Source organism: Oreochromis niloticus, linkage group LG11, assembly GCF_001858045.2.
Source record: "Oreochromis niloticus isolate F11D_XX linkage group LG11, O_niloticus_UMD_NMBU, whole genome shotgun sequence".
NCBI lineage: Eukaryota > Metazoa > Chordata > Actinopteri > Cichliformes > Cichlidae > Oreochromis > Oreochromis niloticus.
Genome location: NC_031976.2, coordinates 19,250,729 through 19,271,586, shown reverse-complemented (window position 1 = coordinate 19,271,586; position 20,858 = coordinate 19,250,729). Strand labels below are relative to the sequence as shown.

The 20,858-nt window shown below is 39.9% G+C and overlaps 1 protein-coding gene across 1 annotated transcript; it reads right to left on the bottom strand.

Moving 5' to 3' along the window:
* Positions 1-5,713: 5,713 nt before the first annotated feature.
* On the bottom strand, positions 5,714-19,198 carry LOC100691747 (metalloreductase STEAP4). The gene is made up of 10 exons (XM_019364236.2): positions 16,449-19,198; positions 15,041-16,214; positions 14,835-14,942; positions 11,316-11,386; positions 10,802-10,886; positions 8,726-9,004; positions 8,548-8,642; positions 8,291-8,444; positions 7,986-8,156; positions 5,714-6,611 (listed from the first exon to the last, which is right to left on the bottom strand). The coding sequence occupies exons 2-10, from the start codon at positions 15,227-15,229 to the stop codon at positions 6,348-6,350; spliced, it is 1,416 nt and encodes a 471-aa protein (XP_019219781.1). The 5' UTR covers positions 15,230-16,214; positions 16,449-19,198; the 3' UTR covers positions 5,714-6,347.
* Positions 19,199-20,858: the final 1,660 nt, after the last annotated feature.

The following is a 20,858-nucleotide window of genomic DNA, read 5'->3' as shown; positions in this document are numbered from 1 at the left end:
GTTCAGTGAATACTTCTTAAGACCCTTTTCTGAATGTTGAATGTCTGCAAAGCCTTGGATTTCTCTGAAAGAAACCATGTGAGACAGGACAAAACAAAGAAAGAACAACACAGTTTTTACCATCTATTCTTTGTAAAAATGGAGAAATGCGGTCAAGGCTCAACACTCAAATCTAAATTAAATATAAATTAATAATCAGGCTAAGTATGCAGAGGCATATTTCACATGAATCTTAGTTTAGAATATTTTTTACTTTACAAAAATAAAGACATTTGTCTGTGTAGTGTGTGATTTCAAAAGCACTTTTACACAAAAGATGTGATACTATGAGGCCTTACCCAGTGCTGGGAATGTTACTCAAAAAAAGTAATATATCACACAGTACTCGTCATAAAAGTAATGCAGTAATTTGCTTACTTGCCAGCAATGTTCCCTCTAATTTTTCATGTGTCTGAGCGAACACACAAACTCCCTGAGCGGTCCCTTGGACCACTGTGAGCAACAGCAGACGTGTGCACTGTGGTCACGCCAGCATCTAATCCATCCAAGTTACATGGTTTATTAAAATAATCAAATTACAGCATTTACATTTATGGTGGACTACTTTTAAACTGCTTTAGCTCATTTACAATGAAAATGTAAAAAAAAAATCTAGCCATTGGCCTGTGTAGTATGTTACCTGCAGGCCTGACAACAGGAGATGTATCACTCCTGTAACACCTGTAACATTCAGTAGTCGCCTCATTGTTCTGACACACACAACAAAACTATTGACTACACTACACACTAACTACACACTAACTACACAAGATTTGCGCTAAACGTCTCAAATCTCTCACATCTCAAAACACCGCGGTGGCTCCTAAAACTTCCCCCCGTTTCTTAACAACTAAATGCCACGTTGCCATACCATTTTTTGATTGGTCGACATGGTACTTTTTTGGACGAATAAGAAAGGAGGGTTGGGGGGCGGGGTGTTTTTGCTCACAGGCGGAGAGTGCTTTCCAGCGTTTTATTTATAAAACGCCGTTTTTACCGTTTCTTCCTGCAGTAAATATAAACAACGATAGTATTCAGGAAGAAAACCAAACATTGCAAATATTTTTATCATAACTCTGGTTTTACGTGGCCTATCAACACAATTTAAAAACTGGTATAAAGTCCACACTTTTTCCGTCAATTGTTCCGTCTGTCCTGCTCACATCTCCAATGGTTGTACACGTTGTCATTAACGTGGCTTCACTCCACATCAGCCACGCCGCTTTGCTAGCTAAAACACCGGTGTCGGCACATAAGGACGCTGTCATAGCCTGTCAACGACGCTGATTAGCTGCGTATATACGAATGTGAATCACATCATTGGCTGGACTATGGGATAAGGTGGCATCGTTGTAATCCCATACGGGAGCAGCCAGTCACTTACTGACTAACACTGCAAAACAGAATTGTTAACGTATTTATTTTAATTTCAATTCAGGTTAGATTTTTTTCTGTGCGCAACGCAGATTTTCTGTGCGCAGAGACCGTGCCAGCAGTGCGCAATTGCGCACGTGCGCAGCTTAGAGGGAACATTACTTGCCAGTGAAAGTCATTAGTTTCAGTACTTGTTGCTTTACTCCATAAATGACCTGAAACACGTTGTCTCATTATTTCTTGTTACCAACATAAACCTTGGGCCACTATTCCACAGTGACACAAATCCCTAAGGATAAGGTCTTTCTTTTAGTTTTTATGAAAGCTGAGCAACCCCAAGAGACCCAAGAGTGCAGATTGAAATGCGAAAACACAAATAGCTACAAGCCTGAGTGCTCATCACTGCGTTTATTACCCGGTGAAGTTCTGGCTCTTGGGTCAAAAAATGGGACACTGTGCAAAATGTAAGTAAAAACAGAATGCAATGATTTGGAAATGTCATAAACCCATACACTGAAAAAAAGGCCATCTTGGATTTACTTGATTCAATAGTGGACATTGGTTGCACACAAATGTTTTTGCTTTGGCAGAAACTTAAACAACTGACTTAAATCAACACAACTTTTTCATATTCAGTAAACATGTGCATTTTGTGTTCATAAAACGCGATTGAAACATGTTCAGATGAAGTAAGTTGAGCTCTTGGAATGTTTTAATCCTTCACAATTTGGTCATTTTATTTCAACACTATTTAATAACTTTTACCCCAATACTACTTGGTCACTTAAATACTACATGTTGTCTTCATATTACACAATGTTCTACCAAGTCTAGATCCTGGTTACCATAGGAATTGAATGGGTCTACAACAACTACCATCCTCCTATCTTTATCCTGGTTGCAGGGGGGCTGGGAAATAACCCTGAAGTGATAGGTTACGAGGCAGGGTACACCCCAGACAGCTCACCAGTCTATCACATAGAAACAAACAACCATTTACACTTACATTCACAGGTAATTTAGAATCACCAGTTAACCCTACCGCTAATAACTGCATGACTTTTAACTGTGGGAGGAAACCAGAATACCCAGAGAGAAACCACTGCAAACTAGCCAGAATGTGGATTTGAACCCAGGACCTTCTTACTGTGAAGCAACAATACTAACCACTATGCCAACAATCTAGGAAACACAAGGAAGCTATGATTTCCTGTACTTGATGCAGAATTTTTTTGTTTTTGTCCTTGACAGGTTAATCCACAATAAATAGCAATAGCATACACGTGGTGTGTGTGTAGTTGTCTGCCTCTTATAACTCCAGTGATTTTCCTGCAGTTTGAAATCTCATGCGATCTTGTGAATTTCATGAGTTCAGCAACTAACCACTCTTACTAGATTGTATCATGTCATCTCAACAAGAACAAATTAAGCTGTTGAATTTTGTACAGATCCTTCATGATTTAATTACGTTCATAGAAACATGAAATTATTGTGTTCAAATTACAAGTTAGACTTTTTTAATGTAACAACCACCCAATTTACTTTTTCGTTATACCAAAAAAAGTAGAGGTGGCTGCTCGACTTGACTGAGATGGATGCCTTCCTGAAACCCCGATCCAAAGAGCGCGAGACTGAAACCTGTGCACTGTCGCGGGATTTAACATTGCTATATTATTGCCTTACTTCACTTGAACATGATATGAACAATTTAATCTACCCTCTCTGCATATCATGTAGTTTCTACACTATATAGTTACACTTAACTTTAAAGCATGAGGCAATTGTGTTAAATACATGCAAGGTGCTTACGTAAATCCAAGAGCTGGCCCTTTTTTTCAGTGTATTTTATTCACAAGCAAACACAGAAAACATATCAAATCTTTCAACAGTGAAAATGTACAATTTTAAGAAAGCATATTTGCTCATTTTGAATTTGATGGCAGCAGTGCAGTTCAAAAGATTTGGGACAGGGCCCAGAGGGTTTTCTATACCATGATGTGGCATCCTCTCCTCTTTTAACGGCAGGCCGTAAATGTCTCAGGGCTGAGGAGACCAGTTGCTGAACTTTTGGGAGAAAGTTGTCCCATTCTTGTCTGATATATGATTCTAGCTGTTCAGCTGTTCTTTTTTGGTGTATTTTTTTTGTTTCACGATGCTCCAAATATTTTTTCATTGGTGAAATGTCTGAACTGCAGGCAGGCCAGTTCAGCATCAGATTCTTTTGTTTCAAAGCCATGCTGTTATCATAGTAGCAGTACGCGATTTATTAGTCTTGCTAAAATATGCAAGCGCTTGCCTGAAAAAGACATAATGTGGATGGGAGCAGATGTTTCTCTCAAACCTGTATATACCTTTTAGCACTGATGGGGTCTTTCCAGATGTGCAAACTGCCAGTTCCACAGGCACTAATGCACCCTCAAACCATCAGAGCCATCTGACCACAGAACACTTTTCCGCTTTGCTTCAGTCCATTTTAAATGAACTTTAGCTTAGTGATGACAATGGCATTTCTTGATCATGTTCTCATATGGCTTCTTCTTCGCATGACAGATCCGTAAGATCTGGATGGCACAGTGAACTGTGTTCACAGTAAATGATTTCTGGAAGTGTTCCTGAGCCCGTGCAGTGATTTCCATGACAGAATCATACCTGTTTTTAATGCAGTGCTGCCTGAACATCACGGGCAACGAGTACTGAATTTCAGCCTTATCTCTTGCTCCCAGAGATTTCCCCAGATTGCTTGAATCTTATAATGATATTATAAGATTCAAGCAATCTTATAATATCTACATCATCTATGTACTGTAGATGATGAAATATTCAACATCTTCACAATTTTAAATCAAGGAACATTATTCTGAAAATGTTCGAAAATTTGTAGATGCAGTTTATTTATAGACAGATGAACCTCTGAGGAACTCTGCCTCTCTAAGATGCTCTTTTAATTTACTGACCTGTTGTTCTATTGTGAATAAAATGTGGGTCTATGAGATCATTACGTTCTTGTTTGATCTGATTTTACAGAGTCCCAACATTTTTGGAACTGTGGCTGTACAATTCAAAGGGAAATCTCATAATTTATCTGTTAGTATCGCCTCAGTCAAATTATCCTCTTCTGTGAGTTAAAGTTAAAAGTGTTGGTATTGCACACTCCTGTGCACACAATTTCAAATATCTAATTTCTGTATGTGAATAGTAACTAAAACATAATGACGGCTGAACGTCTGTGGATATTCGATTTTGCAGGATTTGTCATTTTAAGAAGTGGTTTTAATGAAGAAAAAAGGACCTAATGAATAACAAAAACAAAATCCTTTGCAGAAAAACTCTCATAAATAAACCATAATTTCTTAATTAAGTGCATTTTATTCTCTCTCACAATTCTGGGACACATAATTTACATTTCTGAAGTTCCCATGCTATTTTGTTATACACCTTTCATTTAATATCCAGTTGTACATTTCACAGGTGGAGCTTGAATGTCAGTGATCTCTGTATTAACCCCCAATTTCTGCAGCTTATTTACACTCACACAGGTTTAAGCCTTCAAGGCTAGACACAAATAAAGTTATTATAGGTTTCAGGGCTGTCTAGGTGTGTAAAATTAAAGATGAGAGGAAATGAATTATGTAAGTTAGCTTGTTTCACAGCTATTCTGCTCTGCATGTTGCTACATCTTAATTCTTTCCAGAGGCAATACTGGAATAATGGAATAACTCACACACCAACACACGCACACACCAATGCACACGAACAGCAGGCAGTTTGGTAAAATCGGTTCACTGGTAACAGGAGGCTAATACAATAGGAGAGGATGTAAGGGATTACAGATTGTGTATGCAGATAATGCTGTTAGATGCGAGATAACAGGATGTCTCTGCCTAAATGTTCTGCTTTAGGCGAGAGGCACTGCGTTTTCTTTATATAGCACCAGAATCTGTCATGGCGACAGCTACTCCATCTTCTTCTTTCCTTTTTCTGTCTCTGTATCATTAGGGATGTGCATACCAACCTCTTCTAACCATCCTGCACCTGTTCACCAGCCATCACTATTGAGTTTCCCATTTCTGCTCATCATCTGTTCAAATCTAACTGGATCTGCCTTCTCAGCAATTCCTCGGTAGTAGTGGGTATATTGAGGGCAGCCTGCATGTTTTATTACTACCTACCTGCTTCAGCCTGGTAAATTTGCTGCTGACTATAACACTGCACTAGATCTATGGTGGTAAAGGTTGTTTGTGAATCTGCTTTTGACTACAAAATCTGTTGTTCCACCCCCAAGTTAAGTGCTTCGTGTTTGTTTTTTTTCATATAATCTGCATGCAGAAATCCAATTAAATTACTCACCTTTATGCTGTGTATGTGCATCATAAGCATGTGTGTCTTAGTGTGCTCTTGAGACGGAGGCAGGTATGGGTAGTGAGATATTTGTGTCAGAAAGCAGGGAGATCAATAACATCCTGAAAAGAGAGCAACCTCAGGGATACAATTGCTCCACTTGAAGGGAAAGGAGAGTGGAATACAGAAACTATTGCCTATGTTTATCAAAACAGTGGATTTCAACAGGGGATAGCAATCTATTTTTCAGCACATTTGGTGAAAAAGATACAACACAAACATCTGAAATGTGTGGGGGGTTTCAATGCTCAAAGAAAATACACATTAAAAATATTTATATCAACAGAAGCGTGTCAATTTGGCCAGCATAAACCTAACTTTTCTCTCAGTATTGCAAAGTCAGGAACAGGCAGGATCACACACTAACTCACCACTGGAACCGCTGGTCTTTCTTCTTCTTTACATAACTAATAGTTAGTCTCCTAAAATATACTTTGTGCAAAATCGTTATGCTGTTTCATTTTTCCTACTTTATGATTGCCTACAAATGAAAATTGTTAATATAACATGTCATTGAAACATTCAGCAACCCTGGATTACATGTTAGTGGCCTTGAGTTCACCCATCTCATCCTTTGGCCGGTTGCGTTCCCAGCCTTGGCGAATGCGCATGAGCGGACGGTTCACACAGGGGAGGACGAGGATCAGCTTGAGCACCAGTGTCACCGAAGGAACAATTAGACAGAGCATGGAGTCCGGAGGAGTGTACCATTTATACGTAGATTTGCGAAGGAATCTATCCCAGGCATAAATGTAGCAATGTGCAGTGGAGAGTAAAAGAGTCAGGTAGCCCAGCGTCGACTGTGGGGAAAAAGAAACACACACACAAAATGGTAAAAATTAAAGATTAAATACGAAAGAGTTAAACAAGAAGACGGTTACCTTTCTGTTATCTGTTAAGTAAACATGAAGCTAGTGATGAGTTTAGTAAGTAGGTAATAAAAATTTTATTTCAAGCACTTTGTGATCAACATCACAAAATTACAGAACATAAAAGCAAAAGTTAATCAAACACAATTAAAAACATGGGTTTAGCTTAGCTTAGCAAAAATACTGGAAATGGGTGGAACCTTTTTTTTAAAAAAGCAAATTAACTGGTGAGGTTTAGAGGGGCTCAGTTTTGTTGTGACAGTATTTGCATTCTCCTTTTGTCATGCTACACTAAGCTAGGATAAGTCAACTCTAGGCTGGTATTGGCAAATTTACCACACAGACAAACTAATGGTATCAATTGTCTCATCTACCTCTGTGGAAGAAATAGAATGAGAATAAGAATGAGCTATCTCCCAAATTACCAAACTATCCTTGGAAATGCTTTATGCTGAATTTAAGACTGACATGCACAGACGCAGACATAATAACAAACAACCTAGTGCATAATGTGCCTCCATTTCCATTTTTTAGCATTTGCAATAAGGGCAAACAGCAGAGAAAGCAAACAGTGCTATTGCTATGGCGCAGTAATAAACTGTGCCCCTGTGTGATGACGATAAGGGATCTTGCACCTACTTGCACCTTATTAAACCAGTGGAGAGCAAATATCATATTACACAGTGTCCTAGCATTTTTGGATATTTGCTTGTATTCAGGGCTTTATATTCCCGTGTTGACAACAGTGATCACAACTAGAAGCAAAAAGTAAGCTTATGTAAGCATATTATTGCTATTTCATGTCTTATTTCATAACTATCCTCACTAGATCATAAGAATTATTTTGACTTTCACCTCCATCTCTGAGTACCATTCACTGTCTGAGGTCTATCTATGGACCTGACCTTTACACAAATGGGCCTGTGACCTGTATTAAAAATCTTCTCACTGGAGGATTATACCAGGTATCATAATTCTATTTAATGAATAACTTAACATTTAAAATCCTTGGCTAAAGTCTTCCTAGCTCTCCCTCTGTGTGCCTGTGTTAGGCGGCTAGTTAACTAGGCTCTGGGGAGATGAGTGCCAGTGACATATTGCTATATTGCTTTTACAACACTTTAATAACTGATAAAAATCTAAGAAGTTCTAAATGTAGATTATCTAGAAGGCTCTAAAATATGCCTTTACTGATATGAAACACATGACTGATAAAGCGTGAGAATTTAAAGGTGTGCATGAGAAAATGCACGTTCACACACAGCACATACATATGAAGGACTGTGCATTTTTATCTGCACTGACCTGAACAAAGCTGAACTCTCTCCAGCTGAGAGTGCCTCCAACAGAGGGCAAGGATGTTAGCCCCAGCAGGACAAAAAGAAAGAAGCTCAGGATTCCCAGTGCATATAATGAGTCATTGCGCCATGCGCTGGTATTGTCAAAGTAAAGTGGAGTGGTAGTATTTTTCTTCACCTACAAGGAAGAGAGAAAAGTGGAGGGACTGTTATTGCAGTGAATGTTCTACATGTACATATAAGCTTTATTTAATATTTCTCTTTGTGCAGGATTGCAGAAACACTCCAATCAGGTTGCCTGCTGCACTGTACCTCATTCAACACATTGGAGATGACTCTTTGTCTGTCAGAGTAGCGGGCAGGACTGATTAATGAGTAGATAACATGGAGCAACGCAAAGCCTAGTGCAAGAAGACCCAACTGTTTCCTGCACAGCATCCAGCGATCTAGCCAGTTGGGGAAACGGCTGGAACATGGGAAAACGAGTTAGGCACTTTACGCTGCAAAAATCATGCCTTTTTTTTTTTACATTGTACCAGGAATGAAAATGTTTATGTTTGATGCCTGACCTGTACTTGGTCCCTCTGTAGAGCTGAAGGAACCCAGCTATAGCTCCGGGGAGGTAGCAGAGCGCCAGCATAATGAGGGACACGACTGGAGTGATCTGACACATGGAAAATAAAAACAAAATGAGAAATGTAAAATACCGTTTTACAAGCAACTAAACAAAGAGGGGCATATCTTTACCTTGTTGGCCAGGGATATCATTATGCGGTAAGAGATATCTTCATCATTTTCCACATATGCATAGACGATATCTCTAATGACCAAATACAAGAAAAAGAAGGCGGAGAGGCCGAAAGCCACGTACAAAGGCATCCTCCACTCTGGGAACAGCTGCAGAGGGAAGTCCTCCACCTCTTTAGCAGCTGACAGGGACCCTTTGTCCACAACAGTGAGGCCTAGTTTGGTGGCCATCTCTGCCACATCCCGTTTTGCTTCTTCATTGTTCCCACACAGGTACACCTGGGGCATAAATAGAAGCATTCTATGAATGTGTATTTCTCCAAAGGCATAGAGCTTGTCACAAATATAAAGTTACATTTGTTTAAAGGTTTAAAAAATTCTAGCTAACTTGAGCGCTGCAGGTTTTATCAAAGACTCCCGAAACAGGAATAAATGATGCTTTTGTTGGGGGCTTTTCAGCCGGCAGTTTGGTTCTCTAATGAGTATTAAGACAGCAGGACAGCATATGTGCGACTGACTCAAAAACCTACACCTTCTGCATTCATGTCTGCAGGCAGGAGCATTTTTACCAGTGCAACAGCGCGGACCATTAATCTGTTCTTAGTCGTTTCTGACCAAAATGGAAGATGATGCGGTTTTAGTTGTCTGTGAAGTTTCATCGTGTCACTGATATTATCTTTTCTTTGCAGTTACAAACTGTATTAGTTGGCAAATTGATGAAAGCAGTCCTAAAATAATAATATGAATATTAACATTTATTAAATTTTCTCTCAGCACATTCTAATGATCTGTGTTTCTATTACTAATAGATGACTCACCCCCCCGATTCAAATATCTAGTGAATGACTGCACAGCTACACCTACAGTGTGTGTCGACAGAATTACTCCTGTTTTGTTCGTCACCCGCCGCTCCTTCAGTATTTTGGGAAGAAGCCCCTGAAAATGTATGACTATGTAAGCACACGTGCCTACTTTATATACATATGCTGCTCAATATGTAATCCCATTCTAGATCTCAGCATGCTGAAGCTTATTACTGCACTCACAGCTCTGTGATAAGACGATTAACTTGTTTGTAAAAGGCGAGAACTAGCGAGAGCTAGAGAGTGTGTGACAGAGAGAGAGCAGTTTGACAGGCATATAGGAGAGTCAGTGGGATTGAGCAGTTTTCCCCAGGTGTGTGTGTGTAAGTGGACCGGGCAGCCAGCCATGTCTCCCTACATTACTGCACCAGCAACAGCAGGGGACAGCCGACAGACTAAATCTCCATCTGAATGTAAATGTGACAGAGCCACAGCCCCGCTGTGGATCTAATCAAATTGCTGGCTGGGGAATAGCACACACTTAAAAGCATGAGTGTGTGTGGATATATACTGTAACTACATATGCGCTGATAAAGAAACACACATTCAAACACACACACCCTCTTTTCTCTCACAGCTACCTGTTTTCAAAGAAATAGAACACTGCAGTGGTTTGTGTGTGTGTGTACGTGCGAGCGTGTTTGTGTTTACGTGCACATGTATGGGGGCTTGTTTGTGTTGAAGAGGATTTGAGGCAGATTCAGGTTTGGTCTCCAGAGGTTCGAGCATGTTTGTGTTTCTCTTTGTAGCCGTGAAACGGAAGCTGCAATAAACACTGGTCTTTCAACTTTGCAAGATCATGAAGTGTGCTTGTTTGTGTATTTTTACAAGCGCTGCCCTCATTTTCTCTCGCATTGTTATGGTAAGACAGCAAAATCAATAATCAGCAGCAACAAAACTGAAATCAATTGCTTCCCTAAATTTTGCATGGCGCATGGTGAAGCAATCTCCTGTTATTAAGCAGTCCAAGAGACATTTTTTCCCATCGCATTACAGAAAATGCTGAAAGCAGATGTTATTTTGTAGTTTGAAGTCAAACATTTCTCATGATGATCAGATCAATTTAGTAATCTCCTCTTTCTGTTACTGCTTTGTTTGTATCTTTATTCTAGTCAGCCAAAGTCTTCCTTAAGGTTCGGAAGCTTCCTGACTGTTTCATCTTGAGCCTGCTGACATCTTTTTAACAGATCCCTTACTTCTACTCTTGTCTTACCTGTCTTCCTGCCAGAAGTCCATTCTGCAGGGCCCAGGCGGACAGGGTGTTAAGGCCTTTCACTACGGCCGCTTTAGGGACCAGCCTACAGAACACACAGAAAGGACTTTAGTTGCTATTGTTTCCTTTACAAAGACGCCCAGGGGAAAGAAAAAGTCTCAAAATGATGAGAATCAATGTTTCCACTTCAACCGAATGGATACACAGCAGGCTCATCTGTCAAGGGAGCTGCAACCACTTGATTTGTTTCACTTCTTTAGGATTCAGTGGAGAGTTTTTGATCTCTCATTTTCCAAGTGGTCTTTAGGAGCATTTTCCACAACAATGTCATTCTCACATAGATTTGTAATAAGCACAGTTGCAATGAAAGAAAAAGATATTTTTGACAACAAATAAAGATTTATCAGGAAAAAGGTTAGGCTCCCTTGGTGAACAGAAGGAATGACTTGCATGCACAGTGTATTCATGAATGAGAGACTCTTTTTCTTTTCCATGCTTTTGAGGGGTATGTTACCTCTGCAAGTAGATGGCATTTGCTTCCATGTACATGTTTTTCTTCAAGTTGTTGCTGAGGTCCACCACCACCTTGAAATAAATCCATCAGCATTGATAAAGTAGAGAGAAAAAAAATAGTTAGAATATTTGTCATTTATTTCATGCACAACCTTTTACAAAAATCATGTGAATGATTCTGTTAAGATGTGAACAGCAGAAACCACAGACATTACACACACATAAGGTGTGACTGGATAACGTTATGTTTTTGTGTAGCACTTCTTGTCCACCCTCCTACCTCTGTGCATTCATTTGCCATGATTACATGTCAGTAGCCTCCGGTTCTTTCTCCTGTATTTTATGCTTTCTCCTCTCTCCGTACCTTTTTGGAGATGTGTCTCGATCTATAGCTGCTTGGTTTTGACCTGTGGTTACTGTCCCTGCAAACCTGCTCACTATTTGTTATTTTTCAAGTGCTCATTTTTTTTCTCTCTCCACTTTCCTGTCACCCCGACCGTTTCAGACAGACAGCCCCTCAGCCTGAATTTGGTTCAGTCAGAGGTTCTTCCTCAAGAGAGATTTGTTCAGTGTCTTTCTGTAATACTGTAAGGTCTACAGCCAACTAAACTGCCCTGAGATAACATGTGGTTAAAAAAACACAAAATAAATTACTAATAATTTTGTCTCTGATTTGCTTTCCTTGAAATTTTTGTTTCCACTTCAAATATTTAGAGCTTAGAGCTTTTTATTGTCATTGTGCAGTTTCTTGCACAGCGAAATTGGGTAGCTGGACCACAAAGGTGCTAAAATAAGAAGAAGAGAAACCAATATACAATAAGGCTGAAAAATAAAATAAATAAATAAATAGAATAGAATAGAATAAAAAGCAGTGTATATGTATACATATGTGAGTGGAACTATATACATGGTGTATGTGTAGGAAACATTGAAACAGACTGGGACCAAAATAATTGCACATGAGCCAAAAATATTGCACAGAACATGGAAAGACTGAGATATTGCACATAGATGATCAACAGCAGTGTCAGGGTGGATGTGTTGGGGAAGTCTTTACACACTCTTAGTTTGCATTAAGAGTTATGACAGCCCACGGGAAGAAGCTGTTCTTTAGTCTGTTGGTTTTGCACCTGATGGATCTGAGCCTTTTTCCAGAGGGCAGGATGTTGAAGAGGTGGTGGTTAGGATGGAGGTGGTCCTTTATAATTGCCCTGGCTCTGGAGAGACATCTTGAGCTGGCAATTAAGTCCAGGGAGGGGAGTGGACAGCCGATCACCTTCTCTGCAGTTCTGATGACCCTCTGTAGTCTCTTCTTGTCAGCTGTTGTGCAACCAGCGTACCGCACAGGGATGGCGTGCACCAGCACACTCTCGATAGTGGCACGGTAGAAGGACACTAGGAGTTCAGTCTGCAGCCTGTTCCATCTCAGAACCCTCAAGAAATAGAGGCGCTACTGGGCTTTCTTTACTAGGGCTGATGTGTTTGTGGACCAGGATAGGTCCTCGGATATGTGGGTGCCGAGGAACTTAAAGGAGGACACCCTCTCCACATAGTCACCTTTTATGGAGGGGGGGGAGGATCAGTTCTTGTTTTGTGGAAGTCCATGACCACTTCCTTTGTTTTCTTGGTGTTTAGGGTGAGGTTATTGTAGTCACACCATTCTGACAGTCGCTGGACCTCATCCCTGTAGGCGGTGTCATCATCGTTGGTGATGAGCCCCATCAGAGTGGTGTCGTCTGCAAATTTGATGATGATGTTGCAGGGGTGCGTAGGGGTGCAGTCACCGGTGTAGATGGTGTATAATAGTGGACTCAGCACACATCCCTGTGGTGAGCCAGTGCTGAGTGACAGGGTGGATGATCGCTGGTTGCCAACCTTGACTGATTGTGAACGGTCTGTGAGGAAGTTTTTGATCCATGCACATTTGGAGGGGGGGGAAGTCCAAGTTTACCAGCTTGTCTATAAGAATGTCTGGGATGATAGTATTGAAGGCCGAGCTGAAATCAACGAAGAGCATCCTTACTGATGTCCCAGGATTCTCCAGGTGATGCAGAGTGGAGTGGAGAGCAGTGGAAATTACATCCTCTGTGGACCTATTTGCCTTGTAGGCAAACTGGTGGGGGTCGAAGCTGGGTGGGAGGCAGTCCTTTATGTGTTTTAGGACCAGCTTCTCAAAGCACTTTGCAACCACTGGAGTCAGTGCAATGGGTCTGTAGTCACTGAGGCTACTGATGGTGGTGGACTTGGGGACTGGGACTATTGTTGTTGATGTCAGGCAGTGAGGGACAGTGGCATGTGTCAAGGAGAGGTTGAATAGTCTGGTGAACACAGGAGCCAGCTGGTCGGCGCAGGCTTTGAGCACCCATTGTTATTTCTTAATAATGGGGCATTTTTTTCTGCTTGTGTTTTTAATTTCCTGAGTTATTTTTGCTTATCATGTGCTTATCATGCCTAAAATGTAAAATTCCCACATGTAACTTGGCCATTAGTAGTAGTAGTATTATACTGTGCTGTTGCACGGCATTAAGATTTAATCCTTAATTCATGCTGCAAATAAAAGTTACAAAGTTGCATAATCATCTTAGCAGGATTTAATTGATAAAACAATGCAAACTTAAAAGTAATAGTTTTTTCATGTCTTTTTATCTGTAACAGAACTAAAGCAATGCTAATATTTAATGTTTTCTTAACAATTCAGAACATTTACTGAGGAAAATTTTGTGGTTAATATCTTGAGGACAAACTGTTCCACAATCCAACTGAGCGCAGAGGTCTCAGAAGATGTTCAAGCGAAGTAATAAACTTCAGAGATCTTGAGATTACTTTAAAAACACATCCACTCCCACTACCCCACACTAATACACTTTGTAATGCCCTTGTTTTATTATTAAATTGCTCATGATTAATAGAATTATTTTTTCACAAATCGTTGTCATGGATTACCTACATATGCATACAAAAGCCCTGTTTTATGACGGCACTTTGCTTTATCCAGTGCTAATGTGTTTTGAGACTGTAATCGAAGCTACGCAGGCTCAGATTGACCAATTTATTGCTTCTTTAATCAGCTGTGGTAACACCAGTTAGACTTTTAACATAATAAACTTGCATTAGGTAATGCTGTTATCAAAATGAGTTACGATTAATCAGTCATTGATTGTCAGAACGAACGATTTAGATAACGTGTCTCTAAAAATTATTTCCTTAATATAGAAATGACTCAGCAGTTAATATTTATATGTTCGCTCAAATAACATGAATTATTACTGACAAATCACCATGATAATTCCATGAAAATGTCATTTTTTAAACTTTTGCTATGATGTTTCCCATGTGGGAACAAATGTAATAGCCTATGTATACATAATATGTTAAATATTGTTTCCAGGCCAGCTGGCAAATAAAAATGTAGAAATGTGGATTCACAGAAAGAAAGAGAAAAAAAGAAAGAGTTTAAAGGTGCTTTAAGATTTAAAGGTGTATCTTTTTGATTCCAATTTTAACTTTGGACTCAACTAACCTTTCTTTCAAGCTGAGGTGCCATCTTCTCCAGAAATTCATAGTGTTCTCTGTGAACACAAACGAAGATCATCTTGGCAGACCGGGCTGATTCTTCATGGGTCATCACCTGCACAAAACACAGGACAGAACATGTTTGAGATAAGTACAGTAATGTTTCTTAATTTAAAAACTCAATTCAGTTCAATATAATGCCATAAGGCATACCTGAGCTCCCTCAGGCAAGGGGCCACAGCTGTGAGGTCTGCGGCTGCCATACACCACCCTGTAGCCGCACTGGAGCAGACGCAGGCCCAGAGAGCGTCCTAAGTCCCCAGTCCCAAAGATACACATCAGCTCAGGCTCAGGGCCATCTCCTGATGCCAGAGGATGCAGCATCACACCGTCTGTCTTCATGCTCTCTGATATTTTTTTTTCCACACTTATGATCACACACTGAGTTTGGATGGTCAGTTTTACCGGAGTATTTATAAGGTTTTGGAATCTGACCTATACGCTGCCTCTCCCACTTTGTGCGTGATTTTTCTTTTAACCTCTTTAACCTCTGTGTGACATAAGTATGTGTAATGAAGTTATTATAGGTGTTTATTACACCTGCAATCAACATCTGAAATCGCATGTGTTGGAATGCAATAAGACTCATATCTGTGTTTTCTTTTTTTCGCACTGTGAGTCAGCATTTTATCCATGATTTATTTTGGGTGTATATGTAGTTTGTTTTTATATTGCTTGTGCTCACCAGCTATTGACTGACAGAGCAAGACTTTGAACTCCAAATTAACTGTATGGGGAGCCATCTGCACTCTGCAGCAGTAACATTAACCTCGGATTTTTTAACATTTTATTATTCTCAGAAAAGCCGACTGCTTTATCTACCTAGTTCAGCCAGAATTTGACTTTTACATTTGGCAATACAAAAAAACATCTTTTGCTGTTGCTTTCCAGTGCTGCCTTATTCTATTTCTTCTGTTTCCACTCTAGACATGATGCCATGTGGGAAATCCTGGCCCACAGATTCATTATCATTTCAAAACCCGCTGTTCCAACCAAACGACCGGGAAGAGAATTTCTGCAAATTTAGTGTTCATGTCCCCATGGCTAAAACATCTGCAAAGTTGTGACACGAACAGACTCAGTAGAGCATAAATGAAGCTTGGCACATACAGTATGTAAGTGTTTTGCGTGTGGCTGCTTTGCTTTGTATGAATGCATGGGTCTGTTTGCAACTGTCAGTTGGTGTATATATGTGTGTGTGGTCGAGCGTGTGTGTGTGCGTATCTGTGCACTGAAATGGGTCAGGACGATCGGAGCTGAGCAGAGTCCCAGCTGTGATGTGAGGTACCAGGGGAGTTGGCTTTGTGTAGACAGAGTGACTACCTGGCTATAGAAATGACACACAGCATCACATCAACTTTAACTATTTGCACAAAAATATACTCGTCTCCACAAAAGCAGCCTCATTCAAATAACAATATACATATACATAGCCAGAAATATTTATGGCAGACAAGCAGCATGTTACCTCGGGAGCTTTTACACTCAAGTCCATAACCAAAGCATTAATGTCTACCAGGGGGTATATCGCAGCAAAATGAGAAATCATTTTATGCCTAACCTTTAAGGCATCCATTCACTTGTAGCACTGTTAGAATAGACCTGATAGCAGATCCACGTCGATGACTCATTTACTAGCTCTGCCTCCAGGACAACTCTCTTTTCACGTCCCCTTCTTTCTCTTTTTCTCTCTTTCCATCGCCACTTAGCTCTCTCCTCCAAAGTCTGCGTTCTTTCTGTGCACTCAGTTCCTAGTGCTCTCCCACCTCTTAGCCGAGCTTTCTCTAAGTTAATAATTATTGAACCCACCGAGTAAATTAAACCGACGTTGGCTTTAATTATGCTGTCCAAGGCCATGACTGTCTATCAGAGAAAGTTAGGTAACCTTCAAGAATAGTTCTTTGCACCTAACGTTATCAGTTTAAGTTTTTCACACATGCACACAGCTCTTCAAGTAAGTATTTCATCATTAGTGACTGTAAATAGCTCTTAATATGTTTGTTTATATATGTGGTTGATTTGGCTATTCGTGTTTTATAGATTCCAGAAAAGTGTGAAATTCTCACGTGTCATTCACATGGGGCAGCAAATATGTCCCAGGATTAGAAGAAGAGAAACAGAGCTGAAAGAATTCATCACTTTATACTCTTTTGAAGTGACTAAGCAAAGACAGTTAGCGGCAGTGTTGCCAAGTCCGTAATTTCCCACAGAACTGGGCTACTTTTGAAGTCTTGCCACGGGGTGAATTTACGGTCCACTTGTTGGGTAGACCTAATTTGCATGAAAATTACACAAATATCTATAAATAACCACACATAAGTTACATGAAACAATCTGAATTTATACTCAGATCCTGCTAAATCAACCACAGATCAGATCAACATGTAAACAATTCCAGCTACATTCAACCACACACAGTATGCCATAATTGCCGCACAGTGTGGGCACTAAGCTAGTTTTGTCACAGTCGTGTCTAAGGATGGGAAATGAAAGAATTAAGCAATTCCAATTGTATTCCTGATATCAGTTATCATTTTGATTCCTTATTGATTTTCCCATAGATTCTCAATGAGTTCTCTCACTTTGAGAGTAACCATCATCTCTAAGCAGCACATCAAACACATCACATTTGTGCAAATGAATCGCATTCTGTGGGTCAAATGTTTGCACATGTTGGAGGTACTTACCCTCTTTGTTGTGATCAGTGTTGGGGTCATTGCTCAAAAAATGTATTACACACAGAACAGTTTTTTTTTAATTAATGCAGTTCTTTACTTAATTACTCACTTTTACCCAAGTTTTAGAGGATTTTCACAGATAAAAATGCTTTGCCTCTAACAATGCCTAAAGTGGTAAGTAGTTAAACTGAACCAGTCAGTAAACCTAGCTTATGTTGGCGGTCAAACCAACAATTTTCCTTAGTTTTGAACTACAGTGGATACTCATATTGCTCACTAATCCATCCCACATTAGCCATGGACATCTGGATTAGAACTGTAATAATTCAAAACTGAAACCATACAAACTCACATTGCTACTGAGTCTCACTGATATGATGAAATGTCTCAGTTACACTAAACTGTTGTGTTGTCTCTGTTGTATGACAAAGCAAGCACACGTAAACTTTTAATTGCATTTATAAGGACAGTCTTCCTGCTGCAGACAGATTTTCTAACCATGTGAGTATTTTGTGCTTTTTCAAAAACATCTTGCAACATTTAACCGTAATGCGCTCTGGGACATGTTTACATCGAGCATATGCTGAGGCTTCAATTTATAAATGTCAGGCTGGAGTTGCAAATTATGGCGCACGTGAGAAAGCACACTCAGATTCTGTCAGTGTTATCTGTCACTCTGCGGTGCATTAAAAACATGCATATAATGGTGAGCCTCGAACATTTGTTTTGCCAGCTTAATGGACAAAAATAAAGAATTCACATTTGCAAGCAAGAGTGAATGGCTGTGGTGGGAATTACTTGAGATTACAGCTGTTTCCAGGCGTCATGAGGCACGCACAATGAGGGGCAGTTGTTAAAGAGTTTTCAGTAAGAGTGCGCCTATTATACATAGTGCCATGGTGCTACAATGAGCAGAGAACAGCCTGTAAGATAGATGAGTTCTAAGGGATTTCTGTTATGCAATGGCTACTATGGCAATGCATTACATATGAGATTCATATTGAGGCTCTGACTGAGCTCAGGTTTTGAGGTTGTTGAAAAAGCAGTGAAAAAAAAGTGGTAGGAAGACAGACACACACTGGATATACGATGAGACACAAAGACAGAAACATAGCAGAGAGACTCAGGCACAGAAAGAAAGACACCAAGAAGAAGAAATTGAAAAAAATTGTGTTTCAGTAGAACAAAGATGCTTGTTACAACCAGAGTTTCCCACAAGTATTCCCAGAAATATTCTATAAATATTCCATTACTAGCTTTCCAGACAGAAACACTTGGGATGTTCATTATGAAACACTTAGAGTAGGTTTAAGGAGAATAAGAAACAGTTTGAATGAAAGTGCACCCTATTTTTTTTTTTTTTTTAGATGTTTGTTTTTGATGAAATTGCTGCTTTAGGGCTGTTGGGATAAATGAATAGTGCGTGTCCTTTTGTATAGCACATGTGGTGTGGGTGTTCTGCTACTGGTTATGTTTGTCTGTCCAGCTCATCATGTGCACTGGTGTAAAGAAATGTTCATGTGTGTAAATTTATAGTCAATATTCCATTTTTATCATGTCTACAACAGGCCTACATGCCTTATAGAAACATCTCAACTCGGAGAGTCTCATCCCCTATCTCTGCTTTAACAGGATGAGCCCTGACTGTATGTTTGATGTTCAGAATCTTATCTGGCAAGCCAAGCGTCAGAAATCAGAGGCTGGGAGGAGCTGCATGAAACTGCAGATTTAGAGATTTTCCTCTTTCGTCCGGCACACATCGCTGCTGAATTATATGGCCTTGGTTATTTCAGAACTCAGGCTTTTTAAGAACAGAGGGGACTGGGACACTTTGAAAATATCTCCACAAAGACAATGCTTGCATGGGATTGTCTTATCCTCTCCTTGGATAGCAAGCTTTGATAATCTTTTTGCCTCATTTAACTTCTTTTCCTCCCCTCCACACTGCGCCGTTCTTTGTGTGATCCAAGATAGAAGAAATTGAACAGTCTTTTTCGGTTTACATGCTGAAAAGGTTGAGATTGAGATCTCCAATGTATCTGTGTCATTCTACATAGTCATATCTCCACAAACAGCTGTGGTCTGCAAATAGCATGCATCCCCACTGTTCCTCCTTTGTGGCTGCAGGGAAATCGACAGCCCATTATGAGGCTGAGATAGGCCTAAAGAATTTTTCGCCTCATCTCCTCAGCCATACCTCCAGTCAAGTGAAAGAGCTGACAAGGTAGGAAAAAGCTGACAAGGAAGTCTAATTCTATAATGATGAAAACCTCATAGTCATCAGAGGTGCAGTTTCCCTACTCTGTATTTTTAACGCAGGTGGTGTGCTGAGGGAAAACGACAGAGTCAGGAAGCATGCAGTATGCTCAGGTTCACAGGCAATATGGTTGTGAATGGTGATGAGGCAAATTGTTGTTGCTAGGTACAGTTTCACAGCAAAGCTATAGTTAACAAGACGACAAGAACTTTCCTGACAGCCAACGATGACATTTGTTCTAATTTCCTTTCAAACTAGCCTCTGGGTTGCAATGCCTAAATGAGGTTACTCATGATTGGTGCAAAAAATAATTACGAGCCAACAGTCCTCTTAGATCAGCAGCATGGTAACCATGTTTGTGTGTGGCCCTGACTGACAGTCAAGATCATAGCTAGATATCTATCCTTTTTTCCATGTAGAGTTATATCAGATATTGACTTTTTCCCCAGTGGCTCATCTGTTGTTGTTTGTATTTATTGTTTTATTATCATGAAAAAGCAACACGAGGCTGTGGCATTTGTTTGTGTATCCCTTTAATTAATAAGGTCTCTTTCAAAGAAGGTTAAATCTCTGCTTTCTCCGGTATGTGGAGATGATAAACAATTTCTAGGCGATATTTGAGCTCTAGCCCAGAATGACTGCCTGGAATTGTCTTTTCTAAAATATAAAAATCCTTGAATTAATACAGACTTGTCAGTTCTGGTGTTCTCTGGCCAGCATTCATGCCACCCACATTTTTTCAATGATGGAGACATTTAAGTACAAAGAAAGTTCTTGCTTTGAGCACCCACTAGAAACTCAGAGCTAGATGGATGCCCAGCACTCATCAGACTAGAAAACAGAAACCCAAGAAGGACAGAGGGCTTCAAAAACAAACAGAAATTCATAAAATAGATGTAAACACTCAGCAAACAGATAAACAACGCCAGTTTCAGATTATTTTAAATGAAACTGTTAAGCATCCTTTATTCTTTTAGTTTCATTTGTATCAGTATCCACACCATAAGCAGGAAACGCAGGCCCTCAGTGTATTTCA